At 50.3% G+C, this 19,077-nt stretch overlaps 1 protein-coding gene across 3 annotated transcripts in view; it reads right to left on the bottom strand.

Moving 5' to 3' along the window:
- Positions 1-5,038: 5,038 nt before the first annotated feature.
- Positions 5,039-19,077, bottom strand: part of ZNF512B (zinc finger protein 512B) — a 63,168-nt gene continuing 49,129 nt past the window's right edge. For all 3 annotated transcript variants that reach the window (XM_034787350.1, XM_034787351.1, XM_034787349.1), the window contains 4 exons: positions 15,437-15,538; positions 14,104-14,166; positions 8,584-8,682; positions 5,039-6,948 (listed from right to left, as the gene is read on the bottom strand). In XM_034787350.1, the coding sequence (XP_034643241.1) occupies positions 6,655-6,948; positions 8,584-8,682; positions 14,104-14,166; positions 15,437-15,538 (558 nt within the window). In that variant the 3' untranslated portion in view covers positions 5,039-6,654. The remainder of the gene's footprint in view (positions 6,949-8,583; positions 8,683-14,103; positions 14,167-15,436; positions 15,539-19,077) is intronic.

Raw genomic sequence — 19,077 nt, forward strand, 5'->3', positions numbered from 1 at the left:
CTGAAAAGCAGGCCGCTGGTGGGGCAGATTTGTGGAAAAGGTGAACAGGAAAGACGCCCTCCCAACCGGGATCCTGAATGCGCTGTAGTCTCTTCCGAGGGGTCTGTTATTGCCTGGCCTGCACACAGGTGTGCAGCAGGCGGATGGGGGTGGGGAGCTTTTCTCGCCCTCAGCTGTGTGGTCTGCAGGAGTTGCACACAGAACTGCAGGCCTTGAGCTCAGGGAAGGGACATAAACACGGTTACCTACCTTTCATGACTGTTGTTCTTTGAGAGGTGTTCCTCATGTCCATTCCATTCTCAGTGTGTGTGCACTCATGTGCACTGTTGTCAGAATTTTTTGCCGTAGCGGTATCCGTAGGGCAGGCTTTGGCGCCCTCTGGAGGGCCGTGCTCATGTGTTGGTATATGAGGCACTGCCGGCCCTACGACCTCTCAGTTCCTTCTTGCCGGCAACTCCGACAGAGGGGCAGGAGGGCAGGTATTGGAATGGGCATGAGCAACACATCTCGAAGAACACCAGTTACGAAAGGCAGATAACCATGTCTTCTTTTTCGAGTGCTTTCTCAGGTCGATTCCATTCTAGGTGACTCACAAGCCGTATCCATGAAGGCTTGGAGTTCACAGTCGTGCAGCTTGCAATACTGCTCTGCCGAAGCCAGCATCGTCCCAGGCTTGCTGGGTCAGTGCGTAATGGGACGTGAACGTGTGGCTGGACGACCAGGTAGTGGCCCTGCAGATATCTTGAGTCGGCACCTGGGCCAGGAAGGCTGCCGACGAGGCTTGCACCCTGGTTGAACGGGCAGGTAAAATGGCTGACGGTGGGACTTTTGCCTGTTCATAGCAAAACCTGATGCAGGCAGTGATTCAAGATGAGATTCTTGGAATGGACACAGGAAGGCCTTTCATCCTGTCTGCCACCGCGACGAAGAGCTGCATTGATTTACATAATGGCTTAGTCTGTTCCATGGAGAAAGCCAGCGCCCTCCTGACGTCCAGCGAGTGTAATCTCACTCCTCATCTGATTTAGGAGGTTTCGGGAAGAAGACTGCCTGGTATGAAACTACTGTAAAAACTATAGACCAAGTAGGTACTAGGAAAAACCACTGTCCACTTGCGAGGCAAGAGGAAGGCGCTCTGACCCACCGCCATGGCAGCAAGAAGGAAGGGAGAGAGCGTAGGACTGGCAGCACCTCATAAACCAGCGCATGAGCACGGCACTCCAGAGGCTGGCCCTATGGATACCGCTAAGGCAAAAAATGCTGACAACTGTGCCCCTAGGTGCGCACACACCTAGAATGGAATCGATATGAGCAAGCACTCGAAGAAGAAAGACTGTTCTCACCTTTTACTCCTCGGGGTGCCCCAAAGGGCCGGCCCAGGACTCCACCCCGAACTGGCCAGCTACATGGGGTAGAGAGAGCTGTGTAGTACTGATAAACATCACCTCCAACAGGTCCATTCTGCCTTCGGATGTCCCCCTGCTCTGCCCTTACTGAGATGCTATCAACTCCTGTCTGATTCAAGCCATCTCTGTGCACGTTTGAACTCTCAACTCCCGGCCCATGTGCTAACCCCTGGGGAGGCAACTGGTGCTCCATGGGGAGCTGAACTGGAGACGCACAGAGCCCAGGGAAGCCGCTCAACCACTTCAGTTAAGGGAGAAGCTCCACTATCAACACAGACTCATGTCACTTTTCAAGCCCCCAGCCACAGAGGACAAGGCCCGGGATCGAGCACACAAGCACACAGCTGTCCCCCAGCAGCGTGAACCTGGCCCACTGCTGTTCACACACAAACCAGCATCAGACAACGTACCACCAGCAGGACTGACCCACAAACTGGTTGCCACTGAGTGGAATCCATCCCTTTTGGGACTTGAACCGAGGAACGCGACATCTAAGAGCAGCAGCAGCTGCTCTACCATTTGAGCTTAAGGAGAACTCCCGCATCAGCTGTCACTGAGACTAGTGCTGAGATACGTTTTCAGGCCTTAGCTGGGTGACGCTCACACAGCTGGGGTGGATGTATGTCAGCAGATACTGCGCAATCAGAAATGGGCCAGAAGCCAAAACTTAGATCCAAACAGCTCCCAAACTTTTGGAAAGTTCCCAATTGGAACCCAGCTCTAAATTTCCCTCTTTAACTCTCTCTCTAACAGACCAAATGGAACCCCCAGATCCAAGTACTCCCAGATACAGAAGTCTTGGAGACCTGGCTTCAGATCCAGATTCTGTGGCTCAGGCCCATTTCAGACACGCCCACGTAATAGATACAAACAACTGCAATGCCCCCTGTCTGATCACAACCCATTCCACACTCGAGAAAGGCCTCAGGAGAGAATGTACTGGACCATATGAGAGGAGCCCCCTAGTCAGTGGCTATCCAGAAGATCCCAGTTTGAATTGCAGAGAGCTGTGCGAGACCCCCGAAGTGGCGCTGGCACGTCCCCTCGTGTTGAGAGTATCTGACAAAGCTGCTTTTGTTTGTAAATCTGGGACGTCACAAAACCGAAGTGTCCTCCTGCAATTCTATTCATGAAGAACGTGCGACGGTCACTGAAAATAAAGGTCAGGGTGTTTCCAGTGCTAAGGAGCCAGTCCCGCCTCTTCCACGTGCAAAGGGAAGCCCAGCCGCTGGAACCCCACACATGCTGCACAGCCCAGATCGGTGAGGTCTCCTTGGAGAGCAGGACATGGTGGATTTGGAGCTAGGCACCGTTAGCCTTGAGTAGCTGCTCTGGTGCCATGAGAAGAGGACTCCTCCTTGCAGAGTCCCCGGCGCCTGGCCCATTTACTTGGGGTGAGGGGAAGATTTTGGGCCTAGGGGCTCAGTTCTTTAAAGGAGGTAGCTGTGGGTGCCCCAGCAAAAGCATGTGTACTGAAGCGTGCACAAGACATGCAGTCGTGCTGTGTGACAGCCAATGTGCACAATCAGACCTGCAGAGTTTGAGGGTGCAGCAAGTGTGCTTTGGGACCCACGTTTTTCAAGGCCTGGGCCTACACAATACCAATTGCGTTTCAGTGTAATCTTGCTATTTGTACTGTACATGCCACGATGCAGCAGGGGTTCTCCTTGCGTCTTTTCCCAGCCTTTCCTCTGTTCCTTTCAGCCATGCTTTCTGCCGTGTCAGGATCCTTATCTGAACATCTAAACATCTTCCAGCTGGTGTTAATCTGTAACTATTCAAACAGTTCTCACTGAGATCATGAAAAGCAGGCGCCTGAAATCAAGCTTCTAAAGTCGATTTAGGCTCCGAGATAAAGTGACCCGATTTCTCAAAAGTGCTGAGCGTCCAGCAGCGTTCCCTGACGTCAACGGGAGCTGGGTGCTCAGCACGACTGAGAAATCAGGTCACTTGATTTAGGAGCCTACGTACAGATTTAGGAGCATGACTGGACGTGTTGTTTTTGAAAATCCGAGGCCCCGTTACTTCTCACATCCCTTCTCGCGCTGCGTTCCATTCCTGCGAGGGAACGGCAGAATGCTTCTGCTGCTCTAGGGCCTTTTAGCAAGTGGCAATATTAGCCTGGAACAATGGCAGGATGGCCCCTCCCTGGAGCATCGGCGGGATACAGCTTAACAGTGTTTCGCCACCCTGGGAATAATAACCCTCAATGCAAATGGCTTTCTGGTAATTACTGCTTTGATGACTCCATTTGAAACAGGCAGCCCTACCGTTGAGCTCTGTCTGGCTAGAATATCACCAAAATGACTGCAAAATTGCACCTGGTCGTCTTTTTCCTACTTTCTTTGCAATGCACTGGAAAGTTGCGAGGAAAGTTAGCTCCAGTTTATCCTGTTGCAAAGGCTAGGAAGTCGCTGGCCTTTTGGCTACTGAGAAGCATCCTCTTCCTCTGGGGGATAAGGTCTGTACTTTGCGCTACTGACAACAAGATAAACAACAGAACAGATGACGCCCAAAAGGCAAACAGGACCAGATGTGCTGTCTAATTAAATTTGTTCACTAATTGCTTTAAAATGCGGCCTAGCAGTGTTCCGTAAACAATGGCCAAATGCAAGGGAGGGATTTTATCCCGAGCAATCTTTAGACCACAGTTTTCAGGGGCAAGTAGCGGAGGCTTTAGCCACACTTCCTTAGTGCTACCAGGGGAAATGCACACGTTTTACTTCAGCTCTCAGGATATATGGTGGGCACTTAAGCAAGGATTCCCCAGAGGAGTTGACTTGACATCAGGAGTAGACAGCTCTATCTCTGAGGCAGTAATAATGTGTCACTGGAGAAGGACATTAATTATTACTGAATGGCTCTTCAGAGCATGAAAAAAATACTAAGAATTGAGGGGATGGAGGACAGGCTGTGAAATGCAGTGAAGCAAAGTGAAGGTCAAGGTCTTAATTGACTAAATAAGCAGAATTTCTTCCCCCTGAACGTAACCTTCCAAAATTCCCAATTTGGAACAAATGAGGGAAAAGCTCCTTGGGTTTTGTTCCACTGGCAAGTGAAAAACATGTTACAAAAATGCTCTGGTAAGCCTCCTTGTGATATGAACTGCAGCGAGGCCCATGTATTTATCAAGGAGCGAGGTAGCCTGGTTTTTGTCTAGAAGCCGATGGACTTTGGTCTGGGGAAGTTTCTCCTCCAGCCCAGAGCGAGGTGTTCTAAGAATTTCAGCTCAGAGAAATACGAACGCAAAACAAGTGCAGTTGTTTAAAAGGGACTCCCAGGAATGACAAATTGGGAAGATGAACTGAGGTCAGTATGAGTTTCAGGGGATCAGAGGCTGCTCCCCTGGGCCACGGCATGTTCCTCCCAAAGGGAGGGCGCTAAGAACAAGTCAAGAGAGGAGTGCATCCATCAAGCCACGGAGGTGTGACTATAAAGCATGACCTGTGATTGTCACTTGGTGCCAATGCAGTGCACCAAATTCAGGCTGGAGAGATCTCATTGACCTAGCGAAGAGAACTGGGTGACTAATTCATAGAGCACTTGGATGAATTTTGCCTCTTTCTCTGTCCGTGAACATCTTGCAATGTTCTCAGATGGATTCATTATCGGAAGTTCTTCACCCTGAGTGGACTGGATTGGACAGATAGGTCACGTGGTTTGTTTCTGACCCCTGATTGAATGAGCCTCACTCTTAGAATCAGCTGTCCGGGGTGATGGCTCATCATCACGAATTTGAAAGTCTCTTTCTGCCAACCCTCCACAGCGTTTGCTCTTGTAGTGAACATTCCTGCCAGCAGAAAGCGAGCACAGAAAGGGGGAATTCAAAGAAATGCCCATGCATATTTTCTGCAGCAGTCACCCAGCTCTGTTGCTAACGGGCTATTTGTACCAATAGCTCAGTATCAATTTGATACAGTATTTGATATTGATGTACATTTTTTAAAAAAGTCTGGAAAAGTTCTCTCAAAATCCAGAGGGTTTTTCTCCCCATCAATCTGGCAACGGAGCTCAGATAATTTTGCAACTGCCCAGCTTTCAGTTAAAAAAATAAAACAAATTCCCCCCCTCCCCCAATAAAAAACTCTTCCTTGGGACTGGTTTCATTAAGCCTGATTTCCAAAGGTGCTGAGAACCTGCTGCTCCAGTGGACTTTCGCTGGAGTCACAAGTGACAGTCATGATCTTTTTCTCATGCCCCACAGGCATGTTTCTGGCCTCGCTGAGCATTCTTTGCTGCTTGTGAACGACAACGGCCAAAACAGACAAACTCCTTGTGCTACGGCGAACGCACCGCTACGTATGGTCACCACACCTGCTTACCCTGACGGCGGAGAAGAAACCACGCCCAATACACCGGCCAGGCCATGAAACCAACAGACCATGGGTTAAACGCTCGGACCCACGACATCTTTTGAAATCGACAGGCGGGCTTCCGAGCTACAGCACGAGCATCATTCATAGAAACCAAGTGGACTAACTGTGGGTACCACGGGGCACCAGCTTGCCTTACAAACCCAAAATCTTTCCTAAGGGCGCTATGCTTTGGATTCTGGCTATAACCATGTTCTGCATCTGGCTTCGGGACTGGCATTTTCTAAGCCTCACCAGCCACTGCAACGGGTAGGCGAAGCCTAGTCACTGGAGACACCTCTTCAACTCCGCCCTTAGGTCATCGCAACTAACAAGCCACAGGCTGTCGCACCGTTTGTGGGCGTGGTACAGACGGTGTCTAAAAGATCATTTTCCTCCCTCCCCTGCCCCACCCAAAAAGAAACCAATCAGGTTCCTATGCTGGCACGGTAATCCGACAAGCAATCCCAAATAAAACGCCTTTACGCTCCGCCTCTATTGCACTTTCCTCTTGCTCAAGCATCACCAGTTCAGCGCACAGAATTTGAAGGGAACGGTCAGCAGGGGGGTCCCCGCTTTGCAGAGGTTTGGCTGCATTACGTGACCCGTCAGTGGAAGAGCTGTGCAGCCCGTGTGTATGCACAAGTGCACACGCGTGTGTGTGGAGGGGAGTCGAGGGGTACGGGCGTGCGCACGGGAGTGACGGATGGAGGGTCGCAGTCTTTTCTTTTTTTCCAGTGTGAAACAAGGTCCATGATTTTAAAGTGGTTTTTTGTTGTTGTTTTTTTTAAAAAAAAAACAAACGGATGAGCAGGGGGCGGGGGAGAGAAAACCGGGAGGGGCCCCACCCCGTTACCCTGGCCTGTAAACTAATCCTCAGAGAGTCTCTGAACCCCTTATTTCTCAGGCATCTTACTGGCTCCCCCTTTCCTGTTGGTGGGTAGCTTGGTGCCTCTCTCTCTCCCTTCGGGGCTGCAGTTGGATCCTTCCCAGGGCTCTGTGGCTTTCTTATGATTAGTCTTTGCTGCCGAGCTCTCTTTGCCTTTCGGAGACATTTCTGGGGGCCTTTCCTTGGGTTTCCTCCCCCTTTTCTTCCCAGTTGTGCTTTTCTTTTTCTCCTCCTGGTTGGAGGAAATCTGGTCCCTGTTCTTTTTCTTCCGGGCCGCCTCTGAAGAGGTTCGGAACCAGTTCTGTGTCCAAAGGGAAAAAGAACAGGACTGGAGGTTAGTCGCCCTCCCAGGCCAGGGAGCACTGTCCCAGCCACGGCATTTACACCTCCCCCCGTCCATGTTATAAAAACCCGTGTTTTCCCTCCTGGCCTCACTCTCACCAGGGAAAACTCCCGAACTCCATACACATCCAGAAACCCCCTAGATTTCCCTCTCTGACCTCTGAAATCCCCCTTATTCCACCCTCCTGCCCCTGTTCCCCCAGTTTTAACTTGCCAATGGGTCCTGTGCAATGATGCAGTACATCTCTTGCCACAGCCTGAATGCTTCTCTTAGCATCTGTCCACAGAGGCACTGACATGTAATGATGGAAGCAGGGGGAGGGGAAGCAGGAACGGGGGGAATCTTTGGGGAAGCTTAAGTTTTGCAAATGCCACAAATTAGTTTTGGATGCTCCTGACTCCCAGCCCGGTGCCTACCCACTAGACCACACTGCCTCTCATAACAGGGCCCTGAGCTGCAAACCTTTTCCTCCTATAGTTTATACCATTTTTCTATCTAAAGGGGAAAAAAAATCTGTGCTGTGTATTAAGGACAGAAGGAATAGTGCACTCTGAATGTGCTATTCAAGTGTGGATTGTATCTCTCTTCACTTTAAAATGTCTCTCTCCTCTTCTCCCCTTTCACCCCCTCCTCCCAGTTTCTCTCTATTTCCCCTCACCTCCCAGGCTCCGCTCCACTTTCCCCCCATGTTTTCAGTTCTCTCTCTTCCCTTTCTCTCAGTCTCCCATAAGCAGAACGGGAACCCAACAACCTTCAAATCAGAGTCAAGCTTTTCAGCCTGGGGGTGGGGTTGGAAACTGGGCTGAATGAGTTTGCCACTGCCCACCCTGAACACAAAGTGTGCAAAGTAAGGCCATAGGAGCGTCGTATCTCCGGACGTGCCAGAGACTAGACCGGGTGCTCTGGGGCTTCAGATGAAGGTCCAACAGGTGGGACAAGGAGGGATGGCCAAAAAAGCTCACCTCCCGCCTCTGCCTAAACCAGGGGTGGGCAAACTTTTTGGCCCGAGGGCCACATCAGCGTTGTGAAACTGTATGGAGGGCCAGGTAGGGAAGGCTGTGCCTCCCCAAACAGCCTGGCCCCCGCCCCCTATCCGCCCCCTCCCACTTCCCGCCCCCCTCAGAACCCATCCAACCTCCCCTCTCTTTGTCCCCTAACCACCACCCCCCGGGACCCCACCCCCTATCCAACCCCCCCTGCTCCCTGTGCCCTGACTGCCCCTGGGAACCCCCTGCCCCTTATCCAACTCCCCGCCCCCTTACCATGCTGCTCAGAGCAGCAGAAGCTCGCAGCCCCGCCACAGCCAGCCACGCCACCCACGCTGCCCGGGAGGAGCAGCGGGCCAGAGCGCTGGTGGTGCGGTGAGGTGAGGCTGTGGGGGAGGGGCTGGGGGCTGGCCTCCCTGGCCGGGAGCTCAGGGGCCGGGCAGGACGGTCCCGCGGGCTGGATGTGGCCCGCGGGCCATAGTTTGCCCACTTCTGGCCTAAACACTGCTAGCTCCAATGGGAGCTTCTAGTGGACACAGATGAACTGTAGCAGGAAACAGCCTCAACCATGCTCCGAAGCCCCATTGCACCCTGCCTAGTTCCTTACCTCTGAGTGAGCCTTGAGGATATGGTACTTGACTCCACTTTCTGAGCTAAACTCCTTCTGGCAGAGAAGGCACCGGTACTTCCCAACCGAGTGGTCTCCCTGAAAGGCAGAGAACATCCTCCTGTATTCCAAAGTAGGTTCAAAATGTGCGCTGCAGGAGAGAATACAGCCTCCCTCTCTCCTCACAACCCAGAAGTCCCTTGAAAATCTCTAGGCATTCTCTGTAGAAAATGGCCTGTTGCTTGGGCCCATGATGATGGGTCCAGGGCCACTTGAAGGCCACAAATGCCCCCTCAGCATCCAGAGCTCAAAGACTTTGTCTTCAAGGTAAATGCGTAGATGTATTCCTAAAATACTGCATCCATGGTTATGTGGACACCCCAGTGCGCCTGGAGCTGTAGTCCAGGAATTTACCATGTAATTCAGCCCCTTATCTGTTACAGTGAGGGGGCTCCTTCTCCTCAGAAGGATCCAAAAGGAAGAGAAGCTTCCTTTGCTACAAATGGTGGACAAATTCTGGGCTTGTGTGCAGATGCATGCACATTCGCATATCTGACTTGTGTGGGCAATTACTGCAACCATGGTAACGCTGCAAACATTATCATGCTCAATTAGACACCTGTGCATGCAATTACCCACACAACATGTGCAAAGCAGGTGCACAGATGCACACATGTATCTGAAAACTTGGACCTACTCCCTAGAACACCCATGAAAAACATCAGGGAACATGATGTGTAAGACTTATTCCCAGGGGAAGCAAAGAAGAGCGAGGAGCTTCCACACAGAAACAGAGAGGCATGTTTTCCTCCACAATGGTGTGGATTTTAATTGCCTGAAAGCCAGGAAATTCAAAGCTGCAGTTCCCATGGCAACTGTAATTGTACCCGTGTATCAAGGCATAAAAGTAACCCCTTCTACAATAATACAAAACACCACATATGCACCCCAAGGGGAATGAATGATGGTTTCTGTGGAAGCAAAAATGGGAATTTCCTGGTGTTTGTGCATTTAAAATCTCGACTGTAATATTACATTAACAGACTTTTTTTTTCATTTAACATCGCTAGCTACACAATTTCTTTACTGTCAGCAAATTCAGTGATCATTAAGAACATCTACTGGGAGTGAAACTTCTAATTTATGATCAATGGGTCTTTCCTAATTTTGCCTTTATACTCTTGAACAGGCCATTAAAGTGCTGGATTTTCGTTATGAGAGTCCTTGTGAAAATGAATGAGTTTTCGACTCTGCCTCGGTCCACCGGCACAGAGGAGATAATGTGTTCTTTATTGACCAGGGAATTATATATTAGGCCCTCTGGGCGATGTATGGGCTCTGTGGGAATTTTTTCATAATTGGGTTCATGTTGTAAATTTTATGGCAGACAGGTCTTTCATTTCCTAGCTGTGTCTGCACACAGGCAGGCTGGGCCAGCCCAGACTCCCACTTCACACATAATCCAGAAACGATCATGCAAAATCACAGATCATTGATCCCTGTTGACCCCAGTGCAATGATTCTGCGTCAGTTTGACCCTTCTTAATGATCAATAAATATATTCTAAACACTCCACTGCGATTTCATGGAAAATATAATTCAGTCCAGCTCCTTAGGTTTCTTAAGAATTACTGGATGGTGTCTGCCAGACACCCCCACTACCCACCCCACTGATTAGTAGAGAGGAGTATTGTAGGTTTAAATCCTGCTGAGTTTTGTTCCAGCAAAACTCCCTCTGAAGTCAATGCTAGAGTAAGAGCTGAGACCCTGTTCCTCACACTAATGCTGACTTGTGTGTTATGAGTTCTACAGCAGCCATGGGGCGTAGTATCCTCCAACAAGCTTCCTCCATTGTATTCTCCAACTAACCTCCAAAGCTGTCCTATGGCCACGAGTCTGTGTGTGGGAGCCACATGTCCCCTGCTCTGCCTGTCCCACATTGGACTCCCAAACTACATCTCCACACAGTGGTAGAGGACATCTGCAGGCTGATTGCGCAGGAATTCCCCATACTCTCCCCATGCCATGGGACTGCACTGAGTCTATGTCCTTCCTTGCACAAGTTGGAGAGCAGGGATGACATGAGTCAGGACGACATGATTTGATCTGTATTCTGGATGCTAGAGGCAAGCCTGTAGATTGCTGCTAGCACAGATGACATCAGGTATCGGCAACCTTTGGCACGCGGCTCGCCAGGGTTTGTTTATCTGCTGCATCCACAGGTTTGGCCAATCGCGGCTCCCACTGGCCGCGGTTCACCACTCCAGGGGGCTGCAGGAAGTGGCGTGGGCCAAGGGATGTGCTGGCCACCTCTTCCTGCAGCCCCCATTGGCCTGGAGCAGCGAACTGTGGCCAGTGGGAAACGTGATCGGCCGAACCTGCAGATGCAGCAGGTAAACAAACCGGCCCGGCCCAACAGGGTGCTTACCCTGGCGAGCCGCGTGCCAAAGGTTGCCAATCCCTGGTCTACATGTTGCAGAATAAGGCACATGAATTTGTGCATTTAGAAAAATACATGGGCAGTTGCTCGGCTGATTTGTGAGTGCAGTTACCACAGCTGTGCACTCAAGTGACCAGTTAGGGATGTAAGAGATCATTTGTGCATTTGTTTCCTGTGCACCGCCATGGTAATTCCATCTACAATTAAGGGGGCAACTGCCTGCATAGTTTTTGCAAATGCAGGCCTGCGTGGTCTGGAGTCCCTTGGCTTTGCTGTGAAGGGGCCTCTTTTTCTGGCAAGCAGGGTGATTTTGCAATCCATCCAAACCACAGTTACCATCTCCTGCATAGACTGTTTTATTTTGTGAAAACTCTGCTTTTTGTGCAGGATTTCTGCCTATGATTTTCTAAACTCTCTCATTAGTGTTCTAGTTAAAGGCAGTGGGGAGAGGGCTGTGAACGTTTTCAATAATCAGCAGGTAGGGGGACCAGACAGCAAGTGTGAAAAATCGGGACGGGGGTAGGGGGTAATAGGAGCCTATATAAGAAAAAGACCCAAAAATCAGGACTGTCCCTATAAAATCAGGACATCTGATCACCCTATCAGCAGGTAAGAATTTGACCCCTAGGAACTGAAGCGTTGCCTTCTGGAACCTACTACATTCAATGTGATTTAGAGCTGGAAGGATTTCCGGAGATAAAAGTTTTACAAGTTCTTTCTTGGTTCCAATTCAACGGTTCTGCACTGAGTCGCCCTCCCTTGCGTGGGCCAATGTTCCTGGAGTTAATTTAAACTGGAAGCACTATTCCTGTATCTATCGGGTGTAACAGCCCTCATGCTCCACTATGGTGGAGGGCATGTACTTGGCTAGATAGATAAGGTGACTATGTGGCCATTTCCCTGCCCTTGGTTCTACTCTTCACGTGACACACCGTATTTCTATAGGCTGGGATTTCCGAAGTGGGTGAGTGGAGTTAGGTGCCCACGTCAATAGGAGTTAGGTGTCTAATTCCGTTAGCACCTTCCTCTTTGGCACGGAACGACGGGTTATTTTGTATTTACTGTACTGTGTGTTAAGCATCAGAACCCTGCTAGACGGTTAGGGTGAGAATCACTCCGGCTAAGGAGGAGCCTAAGCAAGGATGCCAGAGGCACTTAAGCCCCATGCTTGACAAACTAGACAGCATGTTAAGGCATGTCTCTCTACTCCCTGCTGACCATAAGGGTGGGGTCCGTACCTGCCTGAATAAGGTGGCATGGCAGATAGCACTGAGCGTACGCTGTATCAGGCTCGATACATGGCAGATACACAGCAGGGTTTCCCATCTCCAGGGGTGTGTGGCAGGGCTGTGTTCTGTCACCACGGCTGTTCGGCATCGGCACTGACTGGTTGATGGATAAGCCCGTGACGGTAGCTGTCACTGAACTGAACCCGGTTCTGCTTTGAGATCTGCAGTATGCCAACAACATTGTTTTGTTGGCTCAGTTTGGTGAATCGCTGCAGCCGAGGGCTGGTCTACTAGGGCAAGAAGCAACACACGCTCTGGTTATTAATCCAGGTAAGTGCCAGGCCACTACCATCAAGCAGCGTCCAACTCCAGATTGCAACCCGCTCAGTATTAACCTGTGCGGACGGTGTATCGAGCTGGTGGCAGCTGTCAAATACTTGGACAGCCTCGAAGGCGGTGCTGGAAGATGCTCAAAGGATGCAGATGTGCTTCCAGCAGCAGCAGCCGCTGCCGGGTTTCAGGTCCTTCGGCAGCCTCTGCGGGGGCGTCGCGACGTCCCGTTTGCTACCCAGCCACCGCGCTACAGAACGCAGGGACACCAGCTCAGTTGCAGCGAAGGGAAACGTGGGCGCGGAGGGAAGCTTAAGAACACCAGATTGATGTCTTCAATTCTCGTCCGCTTTGTCAGCTGCTTCAGTGGCAGGACAAGATCAGAAAGGTGAACTCAGCAACTGCCTCCATCAGCACTGGCTTGGTTTCTGCACTCGCCTGGTATGGGCGTAGGATTAAAATGGAAAACCAACCAATTCCAAGGCGTGCGCACCAAGGGATGCTGCTACGGGGCCAGTGATCACACGGGCATCCAAAGCTTTGGTGGTATGACAAGATTGCTAGCGATGGATACAAACTGAATATACAACCCGACCGCCTTACGTCCCGTGCCAGAGATTGAGCTGGGTGGCGTGCCATGATGCCGATGACGTAGTATCAGGCTAGGGGAGGGATCGTGACTGCAGGACTTCAGTGGCCAGGCAGGAATGCCTGGGGCAAGCGGCAGACCCGACCCTGCGCTGCGGCTGTGAGTACATCCCCAAGGCGGGAGTAGGCTATGCCGGTCTCACACTCTGTCCCAACTCAGGTGGTGGATTTTGGCTCCTCATCCCCAGCACACTTGGATGAAAGGGTTAATGAATCGACTGCTGCCATCTCTGGGCAGTGGGTACGGTTCAGGGGACTTGGGACGTGAGACGTGGAGCTTTTTACTTCCTGTTCCAATCCGCCGGAGGCTGGGAGCAAGTGAAAGCGGCCAGCATCACCAGGCGGCCTGTGTGAAAGGGGCTGGTGCTCTCCATCCAGCTCACAGATGGCAGGTGACAATACAGGAACTTGTAATCCCCCTGCACTGATCCTGGACAAGGACTGTGGGCCCGTCTGGGGTTCAGGGAGTGCCTCGCCTCCTGCTGGACCACTGCACAGGATGATTTTCACCCAGCCAGCTCTACTTGGCAACCAAGGCCCCTGATTTCAGTCAGCATGAGGCAGGCACGTCTCTCCTCACCCCTAGAGGTGACTCCTTGAGGGCTGTGTTAAAGCGAGTGCACGGGGCAGCCTTGGAAAGTTTCCATTAGCACGGCTTGTGTGGGAGCTGAGCAGAAGGTTCGGGCTCTCAGTGGCATCAACCTTTCCCAAGGACCCAATGCAATAAATCGTTTTTAAAAAACCCTCTGAAATACTTTCTATTGGGGGCACCTGGCCCATTTCCCCCTAACGAGCGGGAGGAGAATGAGAGAGAAGACCGCCCACCCTAAACAGTGATGGCGGCAGAACGGCAGAAAGCCTAGATCCCTTTACCTTGTTGCAGTTAGTCAGGTGGGCTTTCAGGCCAGAAACGCTGGAGTAGATGGCTTCACAGCTCTGCGGAAAGAAACAAAGAGGCAGAGAGGTCTAGCAACTTGCTTCCTGTCTTTCTATATTTCATGGACTGCAGCCCACCGTACCCAGGAGGCTGTCTTTGATTGCCAGCCCTGGATAATCAGCAGGAGGTTAATTTTCTGTGTGATGCACAGGGATCGAGCCACACGTTTCCTATTAGTGCTAATGGGAGTCATGTGGCTGCATTCCTCTGCACCAGGGCTGAGAAATGTATCCCTAAATGTCTCTGTGAAAAATGGACCTTTTCTAGCGGTTAGGAGGCCCCGCTGAGCGCCCCGAGTTTTTACAGCCGCAGCAGAAGATCCAGACAGAGAGGCTAATTACCAGGCAGTAGCATAACCAGTTTCTGAGCAGCGTCTTTTCAAAGTGCATGGAGATGACATTCATTAGCTAACACGTCTCACCCTGCTAACATCCTGGCTTTAAAATTCCCATTCGCAAGGCTTCGTTCCGGATTATAAATCAATGGCCCAGTGAGATGGGTGCAGTTCACATGCAGAGGAAAGACAGGCAAAGCCTGGGTTTCAGAAGAGGTTAGATGCAGAAATGCACACCCAAAATGCACGCCCCTAATCCACAGGGAAAATGACCGTGGCTGTGCAGGCACAACTGGGTATGTTTGCGTGCAAACAGCTCATCTTTGCTCTTTGCACATTCAGTTACTTGAGTTGCACAATCAGTTACTATAGTCACCTCTATCTAACAGAGTAAAAATCAGACCCTGACTTGCTTTAATAAGGGACAATCTAGGGAAATGTGGGTCCTGTAGAAAAAGAGACTCCCTGGATCAAAACCTGCACGGCTTTATTTAGGCAAAACTTCAAAAAGCAGCTCCCATAAACCAGAGCCAGCAATCTTTAGGAAGGTCCCTCTGAGCCGCTGTTTTAGCGCAACAAGCAGAGCTCTCCCCTTAGACCAATGAGCCCCAGATTCCCATTGCCACGCTCTCCCCTCTGGCTGGTAATTATGTCCATCAGTATTATAACGAGTACCCCAGGAGTGCACAGAGATTGGACGTGCTTCAAATAGTCATATGAATGGGCCAAATCCTGAAGTCTTTACTCGGGCCATGCTCCATTAACTTCCCTGGGAGGGTTACCTAAGTACGGACTGAATAAAAACCTGAGAAGCATCTCAGTGTTCAGTTCCGGGGTTTTCCCACTGAGAATTCCCTCCTTCTACTGACCATTCCAGCTGTGTGTTTTCTTTTGAAAAAAATCACACCCGTGATATGTACAGAGAACCTCCTTACGTTATTGGGGCAGTTGATGTGTCCTTTCTCCTTCACTTCATTTTTCCAGGTTTCCAACAGCCTCGGATTTAACTTCGGAAGCCCCGGCCGGGTGTAATTTAGCTGCCAAACAATAGAACATTATTAGTAGAGCTGCGCGCACCAGCGCTCTGGGCCTTTGAATGGGTCCCCCCCCCCCACCGCCAAGAGGTGAATCAGGGTGAACAATGAGTTTGGAGGTTTCAGCCAAAGTCCTTCATAGCTACGTCAGCCTCCCCACGGAACACACTGAACGCAATCCAGCGTGAGAGTCGGTCTCTGCTCTGGAGTGGCCAGGGATTGGGAATGAAAGCGAGGCTGGTTAAGGTATATGACAGAGTAGCGTGGGAGAATTGCCTATACTACAACTGGTGCCAGCCAGTACTATTTGAAGCAGCTGTTTTTTGAAGACAGAAACGTAGCTGTCCTGGAGTCTGATCTCCCATTGACTTCAGTGGGGGCAGTACTGGGCCCAACATTTCCACTCTTTGTGCTAAAGATGCCCCTATAGCATTGCTGCACTTCCTAACCAATTAACAAACAACACTCTATTGTTGGCAGAGGGGGCGATGTCTAACTTTCAACAGCCTATCTGGCTTCCATCCACTGATTCACAGGACTAGTCCATTAAACAATGAAAGACTCTGTGTTTCTGTCTGCTCTCTTTTTTGGCTTGGCCTCTCATTCCAAGTTCCCTCATTCCAAGTGGCCTCTCATTTTCATTTTAATTACAGCTTTGTTAGTAACTTTGGGGCTTAATGTAAGGGACCAGACCTTCAAATGGACCTCACTGTAGACCCCATTTCTGTATGTGCAGCTCTGCACACACAATCACGTCCATGGGCAATTTCTGTGCTGTACTCTTGCATGTGCCTCTGTTGGCTTAAGTTTTCAGGAAAATGTACATGCAACTGCAGGCTGTGTTGTGGTAATTGCACGCATAAATGGTCATTTACATAGTCTAACTGGCTAGCTGCATATGCAGCGACTGCTGTTGCATTTGTGCATGCATTTTTGTGTGTGGAACTGCAGACAGTTTTCTGAGCATTTAGTTCGATGGATTTTGTATGTGTGAATTCTACCATCTGTGCTCACAAGTGATAACGCATAAATTAACTGCGCTTGCAAAAGAACAGGACTTGTTTGGAAAGTGTTCCCCAAAGGAATTCAAGATCACATTTTCCAATAGAATTGGGAGTTGACAGTCTACATTTCTTTCCCATCTGTGACTTTTCTGAACATGCTGAATTTGCCTTGTTGCCTTCTTCTACCTGGGCTGGGGCGACATGCTTCCCTTCCGGCAATCGGCTCTGCTCTGAAACATGGCACTTGCTGAGAAAGGGGATGCCAATGTCCTACCAAGTTCATATGACTTTAATCACCCAGAGGTCTGTCCTCAAACACAGGCCTTTCATTGCCAATCAAATGTCACCGAAAAATGATAGGGCCACATCTCAAAACAGACCATTGAGCAACCTCCATGCGCTCAACTCTGTCCAGGAGAAACGGGGTGCCATAACTGGAGGCTAGATGGAGCCAACACAGATTCCTGACGGGAATCCTTGCTTGGAGCTGTGTGGGCAGGGCCGGCTCCAGGCACCAGCTTAACAAGCAGGTGCTTGGGGCGGCCAAGGGAGAGGGGCGGCACCTGTGGCAATTCGGGGGCAGCAGGTCCCTCACTCCCTCCAAAAGCGAAGGACCTGCTGCCGCACTGCTGCCGCCAATCGCGGCTTTTTTTTTTTCCAATTCGGGTTTTTTTTTTTTTTGCTTGGGGCGGAAACGCTGGAGCCGGCCCTGTGTGTGGGGATGCCATACCTGAGTGGGGAGGAGAACACAAAGCATTGCCCACTGTCCCTGAAACCTACAGCTGGGCAGCAAAGGTCCCCTGCCCTTTAATTAAAACTTGAAACAAATCAATAGATAACACAAATGAACACTAATCGCAACTGGATACGGAGCCAGCAGCTGCCTGACCCCGCAGCCTCACAAGGGGCGCTGAGATTCCAACATCTCTAGTCACTCCAGCTTCCCAGCTCCAGAGAGAAATCAGTGTCACAATAACTTGCAAAGACCACGTTTCCCCAGGGCACTGCGGTTCCAGAGACGTCAGCATCATCTTTATGTCTCTATTAAGAAGGAGCCTCGGGCATGGAATATTTTATTTTTTCCATTTATTTTCTCAAACGGCCTGTAAATAAAAATCTTCATGGCCAAATCATTAAACAGCTACAACTGTATTTGGCTAGGGCCCATCATCATTTCAGGAGAATAGCTGCGGTGGGGGGATGGAGTGGGGTGGGAAGGCTTTTTGACTGACAGTTGTATTTAATTAGCTTTCATATTTCAATCCTCTCCCTCTAGACAGCTCTTCTTCCCTAAAATACACCGTAACAAATCAAAACCACACTTACTGCCCAAGCCAGAGCCAGCAAACTGCAAATCAAGCAGGCTTTATGAGTCAGAGAGGTTCTTAACACAAGACACTGTTCTCTGATCCCATGCTGTCTCTGGAGAGCAAAAGCTCTGGGAGGAAGAGGAGATACAGTTACTAGGCAATTCACCTTTGGAGATGCAGGTTTAAAGCTAGTTGGGTTACAAGTGTAATGAGTTTGTGAGTCTCAGCCCCTAGTTCTTAATTAATTGGCTTTTGTGCAGAGCACAGAACCCTGTTTTTTGAGATGGGCTGGAACCAGCATCTTGCATCCTAAACTCATTCCCGCCCCCACCTGGGGTTTGTTGGAAAATCCAAACCCAGATTTGAATTTTGCCGCCTTGCTTTATAATAGGTCAAGACAAATGTCCATCTCTAACCCGGACTGATTTTGGAGGTGTTGGAATCTAGATCCCAGTCTGGATTTCACAGCCTGAGCCCAGGTCTAAACTTAGCATAGTTCTTCGTTCAGCCAAAGGCCAGAACTGGAACTCGGCGGCTGCCTATCGGTGGACGCACTGAGGCGTATTTCCTCCTTTACACTAGCAGCTCTGCTAGCGCATTTCAGTCTCGATCGGTGCGAAAACATCACCCCTCAGTCCTCCAAAGAGATTGCCAATGGGACAGTGGTGTGGATAGATGCTCACAAGAGGCTAAGGCGAGATCAACCAATTCATTGCACATGTGACCTCAGCTCGGATTTGAGCCTCCAGTTCCAGGAGTGAACAGGGCTTATTCACTGAAAGCTAGGCCTAGGGTTGCCAATCCTCCAGGATTGTCTGGGAGTCTCCAGGAATTAAAGATTAAGCTTTAATTAACGATTACGTCATGGGATGAAACCTCCAGGAATATTGGCACCCACCAGAACAGGCCATAGCACTCAGCCATTACTTTGCAGGCGTATCTAGCAAAACCACAAAAGCAAATCACAGTTTAGCTCCCAAAAGACCACAACAGAGACTGGAGAAGAACAGGGCTAGGACGGCAGAGTCCCTGCCTGAGATAAGGCACATTAAATCAAGGACAGGGGAGTTGCTCTGGGCTTGCTGCACAGAGAATTGCTTCTTCAAATAAGACTGGTCCACAGAGGGAGGGCACCAAACCATGAAACAGATCTTCTGTCCCCTTGCCTCTTCGAAGTTTGTTCCTTGTGCTCCAGAGAGACAGCACTGCACGATTTCTTTCCTTCAAA

The sequence above is a fragment of the Trachemys scripta genome, chromosome 12, assembly GCF_013100865.1.
Source record: "Trachemys scripta elegans isolate TJP31775 chromosome 12, CAS_Tse_1.0, whole genome shotgun sequence".
In the NCBI taxonomy this organism is placed as follows: Eukaryota; Metazoa; Chordata; order Testudines; family Emydidae; genus Trachemys; species Trachemys scripta.